Below are 20,660 nucleotides of genomic sequence, written 5' to 3' on the forward strand. Positions count from 1 at the left end.
AACTTGAGCCTCACTCCTAAATTGAAATGGCCCAACCCTGCTACATTACATTGGGAGGCATTCTTTTCAAGCAGTGAGGTGGATAGGAAAGTTTATAGAAAGTCCATGTTCCTCCGATGCTTCTGAGATGGTCCTGAACTCTGATCACCTGCTGGCAGACTGTGACAACCGGTTCAACGAGTCAAGGTGGTCTAAGGTGGAGTTGGAATACAAACAGAAACCCCTCTGTCACCCTCTCTCAATAATAAACTCTTGCATGCTTCTCCTCCATTTCAGTGTCATCTCCCCACGCTGTCATTAAGAGTCACTTACAGTCCTGGGGGAGAAGAGGGGGAGGCGCAGGGCGAGGATAGTCCATTGATACTTACTCTCCTCACTCCTGGCCCAGCTCCTTGGGCTGCTGCTCCGGCACCAGCCTGCAACGTTTGGGTAAGGCTGACCTGGGCAGTGCTGAAGGAGGTGATTCGGCCGCTTCCAGCGATTTGGAGGTTGACGGTGGTGGCATAGCTGGTCTTCTGATTCCCTGGTCGGGTTAGAGCTGTGAGGGGGGAGGAAGGTGAGGGAGGTGTGGTGGAGGTCTGGAACGTGGGCTGGGGTTTGAAATGCGGTTGGTAGCTCTGATGCTGCTGGCGGTTGGGAAGCAGTGGGGAGGTCCTGCCCAGTGATAAGCATGGTGGCGGGACAGGGTTTTGGGAAGCAGATGGACAAGCCACATAGGCACAGATCAGCTGACTCCGGCAATTTCCTTCCTCCGGTGGTGGGTCATCCCACCCTGTTGGAGGTTCTGATGAAGAGGAATGAGTTGGAGAGAAGGCAGGGGAGGTTCTGCTCCTGTCAGGGAGGTCAGCCCCATCATATTTGGTCAAGAGCTCCTTTACATCTGGCCAAGGGACGCTGGTGAAATGTTGCCCACCAAGGGTGCCATTCCCTGTGGGGAGACTGGGCGACAGTGGGGATTGGAGGCCCGGCCTGGGGCTGATGCAGGATGGGGAGCTTCCATATGAAGACCATCCACTTGTAGGGCTTATTAGACCTGACTGCTGCTGATCAAAAGAGCCTTCTAGGGTTCCTCCGAAGCTGGTGGATGTCCGGCTATTCTCTGCCCAGGAACGGCGTAGTCCACTTGGGCTTCTTTGGGCTGGACTAGGTGGTCTGTCCGCCAGGCTAGTGGAGAAAGGCAGACTGCTTCCATGGAATCTACCAAGATTTTGGGAGGTCATATGGGAGGTTGTTTGGGTGCAAGAGGAGATGCCAGAAACAGCAGTAGAAGGGGAGGAGGCCCTGGAGCTTTGCAGGTAAGACAGTGAGGAGGAAGTGTTCTCCCATCCTGGTGAAATGAGAGAAGCAGACCGAGAGGAGGGAGCAGGCTGGGCATTCTGAGGTTGAGGTTTGGCGATGTGATTTGTCCAACTATTCACCGACACACCGATAGGAGGAGGAGAGAGGATATGAGGACTCGGGAATGAGGAGGGCCCTGTTGCAGACCTCGCCAAGGAGGCTCGGGGCAGTTCTAAGGTGAGGCCCAGAGGATTATGAGAACTTACACTTCCTGCCCGCGCGTTACGGGGGTGTGGAGGCTTATTGGCCATGGGCGAGGAGAAATTGTGCTGCAGAGGAGGTGAGTAGAGGCGAGTGAAGGAGGCAGGAGATGGGCAAGAGGATGGAGAAGGTGACTGAACTCGTGAATTGGGTTCAGACGCAGAAAAAGGCCGTGCTATCCGGTTGTGAGATCCCAGCCAGAGAGGATCATGGGAATGCTGTGCTCCCATGCTGTTACCAATACCGTTAGTTTGCCCCGTCTTCCTTTGACTGACCAACCAGCTTCCATTTCTGAGGTCAACATCAGTGCTGCTGTGGAGGTGATTCACACTGTTGATCGGAGTTGTGCAAATGGTTAAACCGCTGTTAATGTTGTTGTTGTTGTTGCTGCTGTTCACAGAGAGTGATGAGTCAGATATGGCATCTGGTTTGCAGTGATATGGAGAGGGAAAAGAGGAGTTGGAGAGAGGCTGATGAGGTAAGGGTACGTGCTGGGGTTGATGAGGGTGAGACACTTGCACTGGAACGGGGCAAGAGGAGCGGGAAAGGGCAGGAGAGCATCTCGCATGCTGGTACCGGTCCTTCATGCCCCCCAGCTGGACATGGGTAGCAGAACTGGAGCCCTGCTGGTTGAGAGCAACTTTAGGGGAAGGTGAGCGCAGACGGAGATGGGAGGAGGGTAAGGAGGGGGAGAGGGATGGGCCTCGGTTCACCGAATTTAGGGGGGTGGCTTGTTGCCGATTGGCATTCTTTTTGGTCATACACTGGCTGATGGATTGGCTGATACAGGATGCTGCCAGAGACCTGGAGAAGGCGGAGGAGGAGGAGGGGGTGGGGGAGGAGGGAGGAACAGCTCTGACAGAGGAAGTCCTTCCAGAGGAGGGGGGTGTTGGGGAGAAACACGGAATAGCCCTGGAAACCGCTGTAGGGGAGATGACTCTTTGGTCACAGAAGGGGGCGGGGGAGGATGCAGGAGTAGCTCTGAATGGGGAGGAGCAGGGAGGAGCTTGCCCAAAGGAGGAGGAGGGGAAAGCACCAACTGGGGAAGGAGATCGGTTTTGGAGGTTCGGCCTGAATGCAGAGGGAGGTCCGGAGAGATTGCTGGCCAGGCCGCTAGGCAGCTCCGTGCAGGGCCGAGTGGAGGAGAAAGCAGTAACAGGCGGGACAGAGAGGTCCTGTGGTTCTCTGAGTGAAGAAAAAGAAAAAGAACAGATCAGATTCCCCTAAAAATGAATGCAAGTGCAAAATTCAGAGGTTAATTGCACTCTACTAATACTACCACAGTACTAAACATACAGTCCCAATGATCCACATAGGATAGCCAATAAACAGAGAGCGACAGGGAGAGAGAGAGAAAGACCGACAGTATTGGAGATAGAGGTGGGGAAAGACGTGGAAATGAGAGGAAAGAGACGGATGGATGGACGGACAGACAGATAGATCCACGAGGAGAGAGATGGTGTACTCTTGGTAGAGGAGCTTGTACCTTTCGGAGTACTAATATGGTTACTGTGGCTGTACCCTATAATGGTCCAATTCAGTATCCTTTGTTGCAAGTCTGTTTCAATAGCTTACCATTTGTACCTCCAAGTGACCAAAATTTATTGTGATTTAAACGTTAAACCCCTAGTTCTCAATCAGGTCCTCAGATACCCCAGTACTACTGGGTTTCTATCTTACCAGTATTTCTTATAGTCATCTGTTGTTCCAGGCTTAAAACCTCCCTGCTTGGAGGTTGAATAACTGGAACAACTGCTGTGAATGTAATGAAGTACCAGTTAGAATAGAAAACCAGCAGTACTGCTGGTGCCTGAGGACCTGATTGAGACCCACTGATATAAAAACATCTCTTTCTCCAACTCTTCATATCTCTTCTACCTGCTACCCCTAATTACCATCCATCTAACAACATTATCTTCTATGATTATAACGGTCATAATCAGGTTTCTTTCTGAGCACGGTTGTTGTTTCCAGTCATGAATTGCTGAAAGCTTACCTTTGTTCTGGTGGCGTGGCATTTGTTGCAATCCAGGTGTTAGACTGAGTCTGCTTGCCCCTTGTGGTCAGTAGGTTGGTTGGTCTCTGGCTGGTGAGTGTTTGGAGGCGGTCTATCAACTGCGCCATTGGGAGAGCTGCGGGGTTAGTGTCTGGCTCCACAAGTTGAACTAATGATTGTGTGTCGGATGCGACCTCGCCCCCACCCACCTCAGAAATCTCTGGGGCTTCGCTGCCCATCTGACAAGCTGGGGCGACATCAAATGTTATGTGCGAGGGCTGAGTGGGGGGCTGCTCTGGAGGTGCTGAGACACCCGGCAGCTCAGAGTCAGGTGTCAGTTCCGAACTGGTTGAACTACTAAGGGACGTCTTTATTTGGCACGAAGAGTCGTCCTTATCCACTTCCTCCTTCGTCCCTTTCAGTGACATCTCCTCCTTGTGGGGTTCCCCTCTCCTTGACGATGCAGAAACACCAAGGAGGTCAGCACCTCCTTGTTCCCTAAGGTGAGGTGCTCCTGTCTGGGTCGGGATACCGGTTAGGTAAGGGTCCTGGTCTGGGTCAGGGTTCTCTGATGGACGCTGCGTCTGATCAGAGACCGCCATCAGAATTGACTCGCCTCCTTCAGACTCCTTTCTGCATTCTGTGGCTATCATGTGTTCCTCTACTGTGACTTGTACACCACGCTTATCCCCTGTGGAAAACTTGTCTTTAGGTCCTTGCATCTCTTGAACAGCATGACTACTTTGAATATCTTGGTTATTTTGACAATGTTGTACATCCTGAATATCTTCTTTAAATTGTTCACCTTGTAACTCCTGAATGGTCTGACCAAGTGGCACATCTCGCGTGTCCTGATTATCTTGAACAAGTCTTTCGTTTTGTTCACTTTGAACATCTCGATGAATCCGTGCAACTTGTGTTTGGTTGTGAGCGGAGAGATCTGGCCCGGAGTGGTTGGACGGGGTCATCGTGGAGACGGAGGATGAGTGTTCTCTGATGGAGTAAAACTGACGTCCACTGTTCACCTCCACCCTAAAGAGAATCAGGAGGGTGATCAGACACAGTTAATGAGTCACCCTCAACTCCATTCCAACCATTGTTTACCCTCCCCTGCCCTCCCATGTCCCCTCTTAAACCCGTCCTCTCCTGTTCTGGTGCCCTGGAATAGGGCTGAACAATGATGAGAAATAAAAGCAACACTTCGATATGTAGATATTTATATTTTTTACAACTTGGTTCTTATTTTCATAGTTTTTTTTTCCATCATGCATATCAGTTATGATGTCATCTTACTCACTGGCTTCATTTAGTATATTTAGGACACGGGACCACCGCTGGACTCAGCTTTACAACGGTGTCTCATGGGACAACTGAACACGAGCATCGGACGTGTTTCAGCAGGTCCAATTTAACCCAATTATCTGAACCACGTATTTGGACTGAATAAAAGTTAAAGTTAAAGTTATGATGTGAAATGTCCAGTATGATCAGTGGCGGACGACATGGCTGATCTACTTCCTGGTTCGCCCTGCAGGACGTAGCGGCCTATACTTACCGTACGTAATAGTAACCATCCATTAACTAGCCGGCCAGCACATTAAAGAGAAGTCATAGATAATGGACAGTCATGGACACAGTCTGACTGACACACTACGGGGGGGGGGGGTTGTTGTTTAAAGGACAGGTTGAACACTCTTGTTCACTTGTACCATAGGACACCGCTGCACAGCCAAGTCCGGCGGCTGGTCTGTGTCCAAAATCTACTGAATGAGTAAAGTGATATCATAACTGATATGAACGATGGCAAAAACTAGGAAAATAATACCCAGGTTGTAAAAAAAAACAAAAACCCTTTAAAGAATAATGAGTTACATCATTTCACCAGCTACTATAGTCAGCTTTTAAAACCTCTTTTGCACATGCAGCCTAACCCACAGATCCCACCACAACTTTGTGTGTCGGGTTTATGTGTGAACACAAGCTGGAAACGATATTCTGGAAAAGCTGTAATTTGCTGACGAAAGACAGTAACATCCCCCAAAACGTTACCAAATGATGACAAAAGCTGTCAGACTGCCGTATTAGGATGCTTTTCCAAAACCGCAACGGTACAGAAAAAATGATTGTGGCAGTGTTACAGAATTCACGTTTTACTTTCAAAGCGCCATTTGCAAAAAGCTTATCGCTCTATCAAAGATGAGGGTGCTTTGTGCCAGTCAGGATTTTAGCCTACCTAAGCACTCCAACGGCACTTATCAGGTTTGAAAGGATATCTGTCCAGACATAGACTCTGCCAAAATCTCTTTCTTAATTTTCTTAATGCTACATGATCTTAGGGCTGCTCCGATACATGTGGAGTCACCAGCCGCTTCTTTTCACCTGACAGTGAGGAGTTTCACCAGGAGGACGTAGCGTGTGGGAGGATCACGCTACCCCCCCCCCAAACAGGCCGACCAGAGGAGGTGCTAGTGCAGCGACCACGACACATACCCACATCCGGCTTCAACCGTAACATGGGGATTCGAACCAGAGATCCCCGTGTTGGCAGGCAACGCAATAGACCGCTACACTACCCGGATGCCCAAGAATATTGCATTACTCTGAGTATTAGCATTACTCTGAATATTAGCATTACTCTGAATATTGCATTACTCTGAATATTGCATTACTCTGAATATTAGCATTACTCTGAATATTGCATTACTCTGAATATTAGCATTACTCTGAATATTAGCATTACTCTGAGTATTAGCATTACTCTGAATATTAGCATTACTCTGAATATTGCATTACTCTGAGTATTAGCATTACTCTGAGTATTAGCATTACTCTGAATATTAGCATTACTCTGAATATTGCATTACTCTGAATATTGCATTACTCTGAATATTAGCATTACTCTGAATATTGCATTACTCTGAATATTAGCATTACTCTGAATATTGCATTACTCTGAATATTAGCATTACTCTGAATATTGCATTACTCTGAATATTAGCATTACTCTGAATATTGCATTACTCTGAGTATTAGCATTACTCTGAATATTAGCATTACTCTGAATATTGCATTACTCTGAGTATTAGCATTACTCTGAATATTAGCATTACTCTGAATATTAGCATTACTCTGAGTATTAGCATTACTCTGAATATTAGCATTACTCTGAATATTGCATTACCCTGAGTATTAGCATTACTCTGAATATTAGCATTACTCTGAATATTAGCATTACTCTGAATATTAGCATTACTCTGAATATTGCATTACTCTGAGTATTAGCATTACTCTGAATATTGCATTACTCTGAATATTAGCATTAGTCTGAATATTAGCATTACTCTGAATATTAGCATTAGTCTGAATATTAGCATTACTCTGAATATTAGCATTACTCTGAATATTGCATTACTCTGAGAAGCAGGAAAGATGCGAGGAGGGCTGGATAATTCACCATTATCACAGAAAGTCGAATCAGTTCATCGGGACACATTTTTTTGACGAAAACGTTCTGTGATTTTCTTACCTTGATTACCGAGCATGCATGAAGACAATTCAACATGATCATTTATTGTCTTCCAGCAGCATCGCATTGGGATGACATTTGGATATGGTCATCTTTATACACAATTTTGTCATCTAAATTAATGATAATGAGAATCCATGAACGAAAACATAGTAACGGTTGGTTTACTCACTTGGTGGACGGCGCCCCCTCAGCCTCTAAATGTGCCTCCTCTGTGTAATTCACCTCCTCCTCCTCCTCTGTCTGACTGGGGAGCCTGGAGGATGGGGTGCATGTGGTGGACGTGGAGCCTGGCGTCAGGCCACCGTCGGCAGGGGACGCCAGGCTGGAGCCGCCCCTCATCTCCTCAGATGGGGCGGCGTGCTGGTCCGATAATGGCGTGAACGTCGGGGGGGTTTCAGGGGGGAGACACTCCCCAGCAGTGGTGGCAGAAGCCAGGGAGGCGTCGCTGCAGCGGGATCCCAGAGGGGAGCGCGGCTGTTGGGGTGGAGCAGAAAGGATGTCCCGCGGCTGGCAGAGGGAATATCCGTTCATCTGATGGTGGACGGGGGAGAACTGCTCTGTGATCAGCACGTGACCAAACAGAAGAGGCACACAGGGAGCCGCCGACGTCTCCTGGTAACCTGGAAGTAGAACAACACCAAACTGAAACACAATCACATCAAATCAAGCAACTTAAAGGGCTTGTTGGTACCATGAATACACAGGCTGGCATCAGTCTGAGATGACTCCATGAGGAGGAGCAGGACGGGCCTTGTCTAAGTAAGTAAACATGATTTAAACATGGAGACTAGATGTAATATCTTCATATGATACTGCGTGTAGTGGTGGGCAATATGAGACATACTGAATACCAAACCATCAGCACCTCCTCTGTCCTCCTCCATCTCTAGCTATCTTGTCATATTCTTACTTGTGATCTCATTGCACTTGATTTTTTTTTAGTGGACTTTATTGTGTTCTTATGTCGGATGTTATTTTCACTGTATGTCTTGAATCATTAGTATTATTTTCACACGTACCATACGCTCAGGGCCTGGTACACTCACTGGACAAGGACACGACAATACACTTCAACTTGGAATACTATTATCATGGTAATCACTGGGAATTTTCATGATTTCAATATATATCACGGTATCAGTATATATCATGGTATCAATATGTGTCACGATATCAATATGTATCACAGTATCAAAATATATCATGGTATCGATATATATCACAGTGTCACTATCTATATATATCACAGTATCAATATATCATGGTATCAATATATCACGGTATCAATATATATCACAGCAGCTATCTATCTATCTATCTATCTATCTATATATATATATATATATATATATATATATATATATCAGTATCACGGTATCAATATATATCATGGTATCAATATATATCACGGTATCCGTATATATCACGGTATCATGGCATCAATATATATCACGGTATCATGGTATCAATATATATCACGGTATCATGGTATCAGTATCTATCACGGTATCAGTATATATCATGGTATCATGGTATCAGTATATATCACGGTATCATGGTATCAGTATATATCACGGTATCAGTATATATCACGGTATCAATATATATCACGGCATCAGTATATATCACGGCATCAGTAAATATCACAGTATCATGGTATCAATATAGATCACGGTATCATGGTATCAATATATATCATGGTATAAGTATATATCACGGTATCCGTATATATCATGGTATCATGGTATCAATATATCACGGTATCACGGTATCAATATATCACGGTATCATGGTATCAGTATATATCACGGTATCAGTATATATCACGGTATCATGGTATCAGTATATATCACGGTATCAGTATATATCACGGTATCAATATATATCACGGCATCAGTATATATCACAGTATCATGGTATCAATATAGATCACGGTATCATGGTATCAATATATATCATGGTATCAGTATATATCACGGTATCATGGTATTAGTATATATCACGGTATCATGGTATCAGTATATATCACGGTATCAGTATATATCACAGTACCATGGTATCAATATAGATCACGGTATCATGGTATCAATATATATCACGGCATCAGTATATATCACGGTATCATGGTATCAATATATATCATGGTATCGATATATATCACAGTATCATGGTATCAATATATAGCACGGTATCTGATTACCTTGTGTAAGAATGCAGCTGAGGTTCATCAAATTGAAGTGTTTTGTCATGTAAAGTACAATATCAAACCAAAGCTAGTTTTCGCGTCATACTCCCTTTAAATATTACACACCTCATGTTGAGAGAAATGTTAGGTCACAGATTGTCATTATCGTTAATTTAGACTACAAAATGGTGTATCATAATATGAAAATAACTGAATTTCATCCTAATACAATACCATTGAGAGACGATAAATTCTAATATTGAATTATTGCACAGCCCTCGTTACATGTTGCTTACTTCCTCTTCTATTTAACCTTTTGTTGTATCAATATTCTAATATCATTAGTGTTTTGTAAATTTATAGAAGACTGTAACAGCTGATTATTATTATTATTATTATTAGTAGTAGTAGTAGTAGTTGTGTAGTAGCAGTAGAAGTAGCTGAAGCAATAGTAGTAGTAGTAGTGATTGATTGAGCAGTAGTAGTAACGGTTGTACTAGTAGTAGTAGTAGTAGTAGTAGTAGCAGTAGAAGTAGCTGAAGCAATAGTAGTAGTAGTAGTAGCAGTAGTAGTAGTACTACTAGTACTGGTAGTAGTAGTAGTAGTGATTTTTGAGCAGTAGTAGTAACGGTTGTACTACTAGTAGTAGTAGTAGTAGCAGTAGAAGTAGCTGAAGCAATAGTAGTAGTAGTAGTAGTACTACTAGTACTAGTAGTAGTAGTAGTAGTGATTTTTGAGCAGTAGTAGTAACGGTTGTACTAGTAGTAGTAGTAGTAGTAGCAGTAGAAGTAGCTGAAGCAATAGTAGTAGCAGTAGTAGTAGTAGTAGTATAGATGTGGTGAAATCCAGCCTACCGCTTGTAAAGATCTCTGCTGTGTTAATCTTCCGTTCCTCCTTCCTTTCCTCCTCATCTGTCCTCTTTTCCTCTGGTTCCTGGTTCTGGTCCTGGTTCTGCGTTTGATTCCTGGTTTGTCCCACACTTTGGTTCAGAGTTTTGGCGTGTGTATGTGTTTGTGTTCCATATTGTGTGTGTGTGTGAGTGTATGTTTGATTTTCATATAATTTGGCATCTGCAAGTGTTTTGGCTTCATGTCTGACTTGCGGACGAGTGTGACGGTGAGATTTGGCAGGTCCGTTAAGGTCCGTCTTGTTCTGACACTGGTTCTCGTTTTGTGTTGGCTGCCAGTATTTATTTTGGTTCTGTGCATGACACTGAGCCTGGATGTGGTCCTGTCTCTGTCCTGCTGGTCTAGTCGAGGCCCAGTGTGGGTTCCAACCAACACTAGCCCGTTTCTGGTGCAGTGGCACCTTCATGGTGCCAGCTTTGGCGCCGTACATCCGTGCCAGGGTCTGCACCTTGCTCAGAATCCGCTCCGAGTTCTCCATCAGCGTCGGATCCACCACAGGGCTGGCCTCAAAGAGCCCGATACCCGCTACGTCTGACCCAGAACCCTCAAACAAGGCCCGGTTAGCAGCGACGATCCTGGAGTGTCTGGACCAGTGTCCCACTTTGATCTGATCAGGGAGCACCTCCAGCTTCCCGCCCGGGCTGTCCAGCTGTCTGTCTCTGGTTCTGGCTCTGGCTCTGGTTCTGGTCAAACTAGACTGGGCTTTGTTTGCCATAAGAGGAACCTCAGCAGGCTCCTCTGCCTCTTTGGGTTCTTCTGGGTTTTGTTGGTTCTGTTCTGGTCCGGTGATCTCCTCTGTGTTCTTGTCTTCTGCATCCATGGATATTTTCTCATTATGAGCAGAACCGGCTGGTGGACTTCCACCCAGTTGCCTGTCTTGTCCTTCCTCCCACCTTCCCCTGTCTCTCTCTCTCATTGGCCCCGTGGATGTCTCTCCATTTCCCTCTAAACACTTCTCCCCTTCCAAGGCTGAACAAACACTTTTGGATGGCCGGTTCTGACCCGATCCATCGCCCTGGCTCCGTGTTTGAATGGAGGGCTCAGGTTGGACGAAGCAGGTGTCCGTCACTCCGCTCTCTCTCTGTTTGTCCAAAAAGAGGGGAGGAGAGAGAGAGACGGAGGCCTCGACTGCTCCGTCGGTCGGCTCGCTGGCCCTCGTCTCAGATCGGCTACCCTCTGGCGCCCCCTGGTGTCGACAAACGTCAAAGCGAGACACCGACTCCCTCACCAGACCTAAAGGAATATGGGAAAAACTGTTGCGCCTCCGCGGCGACGCGCCCTCCCGTTCTCCTCCCCTCTCCTCCTCCTCCTCCTCTTCCTCCTCTACCCACTTCTCAGCCTCTGCCGCCGCTTCGTAGTAACTACGGATCTTCTCGATGAGCTTCTTGTCGCTCCTGCTGAAGTGGGGGGCTCTTTTGGGAGGTGGCATGCTCCGGAGGAGGTCGGCTTTGGGAGAGGTGGTCTCTGTCCTCTCTTTCTCCTCGGGTAAGTCAGCGCTGTTGCCCCGCTCCCTCTCCCTCGGTCCCTCTGCTGGGATAGAGGGGTGAGCGAGGGAGGGGAGTGGCGGAGGAGTAGAGGAAAGAGGCGTTGGGGTCGTGCTCTCTGCGTCGCCTCGTTCTTCTTCTTCCCTGCTTTCTTCTTCTTGTTTTTTCTCGGCGCCCTCTGTCTTTTCATCCATCCTTTCGCTCTCCCGAGGCTTTTCGTTCAACTCTTCTTCGGCTCCGTTTGGATGTTCAGTATCTCCGAGTCCTTCTTCCCCCGGAGAGACACCGGTCGGATGATGGGGGTGTTCTTTGGTGACAATCTGGTCTGTGTCCTGCGCCGGCTGCCCCGCGGGGCCCAGCGATGGGCTCGAGGGGGAGGCGACAGGAGGCAGCGGGGAGGTGAAGTTGGTCTGGTCTGCCGGTTGGTTCTCTATCAGCAGATCTGAGAACTGCTCCTGTTAGGAGAGACAGACCCCAATGTAATAAAAACCCATTGTCAATATTCGGTACTGATGAATCCTGCTGTAAAGGAGCCAGAAGTCAAGACAGAAAGCAAGGTCCCTCTCACGCCAAGTTAAATCAATTTTATATCTATATATCTATATCTATTTATATATATATATATATATATATATATATATATATATCAATATATATCCCCAATATCACAACTTATACATTTGCCTCAGTGGGCTTTACGGCAATACAACATCCTGTCCTTAGACCCTCGCATCGGATAAGGAACTACTACTACTACTTCCGGCTGCTCCCGTTAGGGGGCGCCACAGCGTATCACCCGTTTCCATCTCTTCCTGTCCTCTGCATCTTCCTCTGTCACACCAGCCACCTGCATGTCCTCCCTCACCACCTCCATACACCTCCTCTTTGGCCTTCCTCTTCTCCTCTTCCCTGGCAGCTCCATATTCAGCATCCTTCTCCCAGTATACCCAGCATCTCTCCTCCACACATGTCCAAACCATCTCCATCTTGTCTCTCTTGCTTTGTCTCCAAACCGTCCAACCTGAGCGGTCCCTCTAATATACTCCTTCCTAATCCTGTCCTTCTTCATCACTCCAAATGAAAATCTTATCATCTTCATCTCTGCCACCTCCAGCTCCTCCACCTCCTGTCTTTTCATCAGTGCCACTGTCTCCAAACCATACAACATAGCTGGTCTCACAACCATCTTGTAAACCTTCCCTTTAACTCTTGCTGGTACCCTTCTGTCACACATCACTCCTGACACTCTTCTCCACCCGCTCCACCCTGCCTGCACTCTCTTCTCCACCTCCACTCCTTGCATCCTCACCATCCTGCTGTCCTCCCTCTCATTCACGCATAGGTATTCCGTCTTGCTCCTACTGACTTTCATTCCTCTTCTCTCCACTGCATACCTCCACCTCTCCAGGCTCTCCTCCACCTGCAACCTACTCTCCCTACAGATCACAATGTCCTCCGCGAACATCATCGTCCACGGAGACTCCTGCCTGATCTCGTCCGTCAACCTGTCCATCACCATAGCAAACAAGAAAGGGCTCAGAGCCGATCCTTGATCGGATAAGGAACTCCCTAAAAATAATCCTTGAGAGGAGAGAGAGTACAGTAGAGTATTATAGTGAGTATAGTAGTATAGTAGATTACAGTGGAGAACGGTAGAGTATAGTAGAGATTACAGTACAGTATAGTATGACAGTATAGTATATCTCTGTGCTACCGTGTCAGTCTTGATGGAGTTCAGCCCCTCTCTAGCTCGGCTCTGGTTGATAAACTCGAGGATCTCCTCTGTGATGGAGAGAGTGGGGGCGGGGCTGAGAGGAGGCAGCTCCTCTTCTTCCGGCTGAAAAAGGAGGTCGACAGAGTCAGTGATAACCGAACAGAGCGCGACAGGATATAACAGGCTAGGACAGAATGGAGACAAAGCGCTGATATTACAAACTCACATTTCACAAAGGGGCTCTATGAAGCAAATGTGAAAGGACACAAACACACATTTTCTGTCTCTGCCACACACATGCAAACACACACCCACCACACACACACACACACACAGAGAGACTCTGAATCCTGGTGGTACCTCTTCCTCCCGGCTGCAGCCCGGCTCCACCTCGATGACTGATGAGGCCAATGTGCTGCTGCTGCCTGCGGAGCCCAGACTGTCGGCCTGGGCCAACTCCCCGTCACTACCAGCCGGCTGCACACAAGGTTTAATTATGTTAGGTTAAGCACTGTAGGACACACACACACACACACACACACACACACACACACACACACACACACACACACACTACCGGCGGCAGGAGGCGTGCCACAGATACCTTCGCCTCTGTGCATTGTCTCAGGACAGCTTATGGAAGGAGACGCTTGTTGCTGCATGCAGGGGAAGTGACGTGTTATAATGACGGAGGACCGCCAGGAAGCCGCTTAGAACCCCACTACAGGTGGTGCTTGTACAAACCACCACCCATGGGGGTCGTTCTTTTGGTGGAGGACGCTCTCGTATTTACATTTGAAAAGGAAAACAAAACGCACGCTCCCAACAAAACGGTGATGGCTTACATTGTCTGCGTTTCAGCTTTCCGCCCAGTCTGTGTGAGATGGTGTGAAGGGCCACGGCAAACAGCAAGTACAGCTCACTACGACTCACGTCATCATTTTGCAAGAACGAGTTTCAGCCGTCGGCGATCTCACCCACAAAGGGCCGGTGTGGGTGCAGGTTTTTGTTCCAAACAAGCAGCGACACACCTGATCCTGCTGATCCACCAGGAGAGTCTTTGCTGAGGGACCCGATTAGCAGACACGGGTGTGTAACTGCTTGGCTGGAACAAAAACCTTCACCCACACCGGCCCTTTCTGGATGAGACTGCCCACCCCTGGACCATAGCTGCACTGCCCAGCCCTGGACTATAGCTGCACTGCCCAGCCCTGGACTATAGCTGCACTGCACTGCCCGGCCCTGGACCGTAGCTGCACTGCCCGGCCCTGGACCATAGCTGCACTGCCCAGCCCTGGACTATAGCTGCACTGCACTGCCCAGCCCTGGACCATAGCTACACTGCCCAGCCCTGGACCATAGCTGGACTGCCCAGCCCTGGACCATAGCTACACTGCCCAGCCCTGGACCATAGCTACACTGCCCAGCCCTGGACCATAGCTGGACTGCCCAGCCCTGGACCATAGCTACACTGCCCAGCCCTGGACCATAGCTGCACTGCCCAGCCCTGGACCATAGCTGCACTGCCCACCCCTGGACCATAGCTGCACTGCCCAGCCCTGGACCGTAGCTGCACTGCCCACCCCTGGACCATAGCTGCACTGCCCGGCCCTGGACTATAGCTGCACTGCCCAGCCCTGGACCATAGCTGCACTGCCCAGCCCTGGACCATAGCTGCACTGCCCAGCCCTGGACTATAGCTGAACTGCCCAGCCCTGGACCATAGCTGCACTGCCCAGCCCTGGACCATAGGTGCACTGCCCGGCCCTGGACCATAGCTGCACTGCCCAGCCCTGGACCATAGCTGCACTGCCCAGCCCTGGACCATAGCTGCACTGCCCAGCCCTGGACCATAGCTGCAATGCCCACCCCTGGACCCTAGCTGCACTGCCCAGCCCTGGACCATAGCTGCACTGCACTGCCCACCCCTGGACCATAGCTGCACTGCCCAGCCCTGGACCATAGCTGCACTGCCCACCCCTGGACCATAGCTGCACTGCCCAGCCCTGGACCATAGCTGCACTGCCCAGCCCTGGACCATAGCTGCACTGCCCACCCCTGGACCATAGCTGCACTGCCCAGTCCTGGACCATAGCTGTACTGCCCAGCCCTGGACCATAGCTGCACTGCCCAGCCCTGGACCGCAGCTGCACTGCCCGGCCCTGGACCATAGCTGCACTGCCCGGCCCTGGACCATAGCTGCACTGCCCGGCCCTGGACCATAGCTGCAGCTTCTGCGCTGCAGCAAAGACAACGTAGCAGCAGGTGTTGAGGTGAGTGTTGTCTGAACTCCACTCCAGAGGAATGAGAGTCAGAAACATAGAACCTGAGTTTTACTTATTGATTAGGGTCGTGTATTGGCGAGAATCTGGCGATATGATACGTCTCACGACACAGGGTTATGAGTCAACACATCACGGTTTATTGTGATACTGTATAAAGGTGATATATTGTGGTTTCATAGGCCAGTGTTCTTTGTGCTTATGCTACGTCCTGTCTCAGTTTACGCTGTTGTGTTGGAGTGGAAGAGTCACATGGCTGAAGATAGATTACAACACTGCTGTCTAGCGGCCGTGGGGTCAGACACACATCTCAAAATATTTGTCACAAACCTTTACATGTAAACAATTAAAAATCCATATAGTGGTTTTGAGAATCGATACAGCGCCACAAAATATAATATTGCGATACTCGAGTGTATCAATATTTTCTTACACCCCAATTATTGATGGTGTACTATGTGTTGTACTTATTGATGTAGTACTATGTGTTGTACTTATTGATGTAGTACTATGTGTTGGTGAAGGTCTTCTACCAGCTTGTTCTGTCCTATCTGCTGGTTTAGACACAACACCTTCACTTCTTCTGCACACTCAACACTATCGGCCTTCTTCTTCCTCATCTGGCTGCTGAACCCTGTCATTTTTCCTGGCAAAGTCCTACCAGACAACAGCCATCCACATCACACACCGCTACAGTCTGCAGGATGCGATAGGCCCTTTGTTTTGAAAATGCAACTGTTCAAAATATCGAAAAAATATCGAATAAAGTCCACAAAATTTGCAGGCAACTGTACATGCTTGCTTGAGGTGGAGAAACTTTTTAACTCATTCATTCGTTCATCTTCAGCCGCTTCTCCGGGGTCGGAGCAAGCAGCAAGCGAAGTAGGGCACTCCAGATGTCCCTCTCCCCAGCAACGCCCTCCAGCTCCTCCTGGGGGACCCCAAGGTGTCCCCAGGCCGGATTGGACATGTAGTCCCTCCAGAGAGTTCTGGGTCTACCCCGGGGTCTCCTCCCAGTTGCCGGGCCCAGTACGCCTCCAAAGGAAGGCACCCAGGAGGCGTCCTGATCAGATGCCCCAACCACCTCAACTGGCTCCTTTCGATGTGAAGGAGCAGCGGCTCTACTCTGAGCTCCCTCCAGATGTCCCAGCTCCTCACCCTATCTCTAAGGCTGAGCCCAGACACCCTACGGAGGAAACTCATTTCAGCCGCTTGTATCCGCCATCTCACCCTTTCGGTCTTTTAACTTTTTAACTGCTAATCAAAATCCAGTAAATTGCGATGGAAACGCATTTGCTGAATTAAATAAACCATGAATGGAACTGAATCATGTGATCCTCTGTCTCTTCATCTCTATTGATCCATCTTTGTCGTGGGTGTTGAAGTATGGACACATGACGCAGGACATGTCAAACTATGTTTGCGATTTTACTCCCCTAAACAGATGAGGGCACCCGAACAGCCAAACTTAACCATTCCCTACGAATAGAGGACCACTTATTCCGACCCCCGGTGAATGTGGCAAGGCATTCAGTCTATCACAGACTACAAAAGCTCCAACAGCGGTCCCACGGTCCATGATGCCTCCCTGCCAGACGAGCTAAATCATTTCTACGCCCGCTTCGACAAGAACAATACTGACCCAGCCACAAAATTCACGACCCATGCCGGTGCTCACTCTATCGATCGCAGAGGTCAGAGAATCACTGCGCAGAGTGAACACATGGAAGGCTGCCGGACCGGACGGCATACCGGGTCAGGTCCTCCAGGAATGCTCCGACCAGCTGGCTGAGGTCTTCACAACTACATTTAACCTCTCACTGTCCCAATCCATAGTCCCGGCATGCTTTAAGACCACCTCTATCATTCCTGTCCCCAAGAAACCAACATCCACATGTCTACATGACTACCGACCCATAGCACTCACCCCAACTGCCATGAAGTGCTTTGAGAGACTGGTTCTGGCTCACATCAAAAACATTACCCCCCCCCTCCCCCACATTCGACCCACATCAGATTGCCTACCGTCCCAAAAAGGGCTACGGAGGACGCCGATGCCCCTGCCCTGCACTTTGCTCTGAGCCAACTTGAACTTTTTGCTTTTGGCTTGGATCTTATTTGTTCATGGATGGAAAAACGCGGAGAGTCTGGGATCACGGCGTTGCTGAAGGCAGGAAACGCATCATGGGAATGTTGCTGCTCAGATCGCTGTGATGACAGATCTGATTCTCCCATTAAAGCCTCAAAATATTTCCCCACAACATACGCTGACATGACAGTTCATGTCACGGTGAGGACAGATGAACACCCACACTCACAAAACTGTCGCTGTCTGTCTGTCTGTCTGTCTGTCTGTCTGTCTCTGTCTCCACCGTCACACCTATGAATGGTTAATGACATCTTCCTCTGTTGGAAACATGTAACTATGTACACATGCATACAGTATGTACATAACTATGTATATGTATGTATGTGTGTGTGACCCACTGGTGCTGGAGCCTCTCTACACACCCCGGGACTCTGGGTCGTGTTTCTTTTACGTGTAGTGGTGTATTGAAGCGTGTCCCCTCACGGTCTATTCTGACACCAATGCAGCGAATTTGGGGGGGGGCAACCCGGGAACCGCCGCAGCCGGGATGCAAACCCGGATCTCCCGCACCGCAGGCCACAGCATGAACCAGTCGACTAAAGGGTCCGACCCGTTAGCCAAGGGCTAGCGAGTCTAGTTATCTGTGGTCGCTACTATACGTGTGTACGTGTGACAAAGTGGGTGACAACACACCATTTGTCTCATCATCATCATCATCATCATCATCATCATCTCAGGTGTTACCGGGTGTTGGCTTTCCTTGCCACTGTGGTGCAGCCTGAAACGCAGGACCCCCGTGGAGTATTTAAGCAGTAGCTTTGGAGCTGCTAGTTGGGCAGGATGTCAGGGTGTAGATGTGTGCACGTGGTGTTAATTCAAGTTCTGTTATCACGAGTTGAGTTGTGTTCAGCTAATTTGTTTATTTTGCTTTGTGCATATGTTTTGTTTCACACCCTGTAGATGAATCACTCGGGTCAAACAGAAACAGTTGTGGGTCTGCCCCCGACATTTAAGGGGGGCCCCAATGTCGGGCCGTCGGTGAGCGTCTGTGACCCTAGTTTTTGTGGTGTGTCCCGCACCGTCGGCACTAGTCGGACCCCTGTCGGCAGCTTTTCGGCCGATTCAGTATGTCGAATGGGCGGAGCCTGTCGGTGAAAGAGATCACTCTGATTGGCTGTTCAGCTTAGCCGATCAGTGCAGGAGGTACATGCTAGTCGGCTGTCGGCTGTAGCCTTTGTGATGTGTTCAAGTGCTGCTTTTTGGTCCAGTATACATGTATGTATGCTTGCAAGTACACTGTGAGGTCTGACAACCACAGATAAACCCCCTTGGTCACGTAAAAGCGTAGCTGGCCAATAAAACCCGGTTCTGACTGTTTGTGTGAACAGGCTGAAGCATGTGGGAGAGGGGAGGGGTGATGTCTTACCTTCAGAGAGGCTGCATGTCAGGACCATGGGAGAGCGGAGGAGAGAAAACAAACATTATAAAGTCGTTTCACAACCACTTGGCGTTCATGCTGTGACAAACACATCAAACATCTTCCCTTTCTGCGGTGTATGATTTGGGAAATTGGAAGCGATACAGAAAACGACTCTTCCCCCGACAACAGGGGAAGGAAAACCAGTGAGCCGAGCGGGAGAACGCTGCACGCCAGCACGAGGCCGGTGACGAGAGAAACTCACCTTTAGGGTGAAATACGGCTTCGATGTCTTTGGCGGGAGCTGAAAGTAAAAGAAGAAATACAGACATCAGGATTCATCCGAGCCCCGCCGGCTAGTGTTCATTTTGGAATGGCTGTGTGGTTTCATGGCCCGGTGACAAATCTGACAAAGTACACAGAAACACGTCAACGAGTTGACAAGATCACCAATCAGGAGCACGTTATTTTTCACTTCATTTCATTTACTTCCATACATGACATGACATGACATGACATGACATGACATGACATGACATGACATGACGTGACATTACATGACATTAGATTACAGTCATTTAGCCGACGCTTTTATCCAACGTGACTTACAATAGGTGCATAATTTAACGTAGGAGATCAGGAGAACTACTAGTCATCATCTAAACAAGCATCTAAGAGCAAAACCAGTGCTAAAGTAAAAGAGCAAGAAAGAGATTGTTTTTTCTTAAGGAGCGAATACAATAAGTGCTAAGAACAAGTAACAGGGTAGTAGTTCTTGAAGAGGTGAGTTTTCAACCTGCGCTGAAAGATGGGCAGCGACTTGGCTGTCCTGACATCAGTGGGGAGTTCAGTCCACCACTGTGGGGCCAGGAGAGAACAGAGCCAGGACCGGGTCGATTGGCAGCAGGGGCCTCTGAGCGACGGGGCAACCAGGGGTCCCGAGGCAGCAGAGCCAAGTGGTCGGGCGGGGGCGTAGGGCTTGACCATGGCCTGGAGATAGGAAGGAGCTGTTCCTTTCACTGCCCTGTAAGCTAGCACCAGAGTCTTAAACTGGATGCGAGCAGCTACTGGGAGCCAGTGTAGGGACATGAGAAGGGGAGTTGTGTGGGAGAACTTAGGGTGGTTGAACACCAGACGAGCTGCAGCTTTCTGAACAAGCTCCAGTGGTCTGATGGCCGACACCGGGGCGCCAGCAAGGAGGGAGTTGGCGTAGTCCAGCCGGGAGATGACCAGAGCCTGGATGAGCACCTGTGCCGTCTTGCTGGTGAGGAATGGGCGAATCCTCCTGATGTTATACAGGAGAAATCTGCAGGAGCGAGCAACCGATGCAACGTTTGCAGCAAACAACGGTTGGTCGTCCAGGATCACACCCAGATTCCTCACAGTCCGAGTTGGCATCACCACGGTGTTGGCATGGTGATGGCCAGGTCTCGGTGCGGGCAACCTTTCCCCGGGAGGAACATCAGCTCTGGCTTGTCCAGACTGAGCTTCAGGTGGTGTGTCGCCATCCACTCCGA

The 20,660-nt window shown here is 48.7% G+C and overlaps 1 protein-coding gene across 1 annotated transcript in view; it reads right to left on the bottom strand.

Annotated features, from left to right (window-relative positions):
• Positions 1-308: 308 nt before the first annotated feature.
• The window catches only part of plekhg2 (pleckstrin homology domain containing, family G (with RhoGef domain) member 2), a 175,082-nt gene continuing 154,730 nt past the window's right edge, over positions 309-20,660 (bottom strand). Inside the window, exons 15-23 of the mRNA XM_056282925.1 lie at positions 19,409-19,447; positions 19,153-19,163; positions 15,077-15,649; positions 13,716-13,832; positions 13,356-13,478; positions 10,104-12,096; positions 7,234-7,684; positions 3,536-4,567; positions 309-2,724 (exon numbers count right to left, since the gene is read on the bottom strand). Coding sequence (XP_056138900.1) covers positions 309-2,724; positions 3,536-4,567; positions 7,234-7,684; positions 10,104-12,096; positions 13,356-13,478; positions 13,716-13,832; positions 15,077-15,649; positions 19,153-19,163; positions 19,409-19,447 — 6,755 coding nt within the window. The remainder of the gene's footprint in view (positions 2,725-3,535; positions 4,568-7,233; positions 7,685-10,103; positions 12,097-13,355; positions 13,479-13,715; positions 13,833-15,076; positions 15,650-19,152; positions 19,164-19,408; positions 19,448-20,660) is intronic.

Source organism: Lampris incognitus, chromosome 7, assembly GCF_029633865.1.
Source record: "Lampris incognitus isolate fLamInc1 chromosome 7, fLamInc1.hap2, whole genome shotgun sequence".
In the NCBI taxonomy this organism is placed as follows: domain Eukaryota; kingdom Metazoa; phylum Chordata; class Actinopteri; order Lampriformes; family Lampridae; genus Lampris; species Lampris incognitus.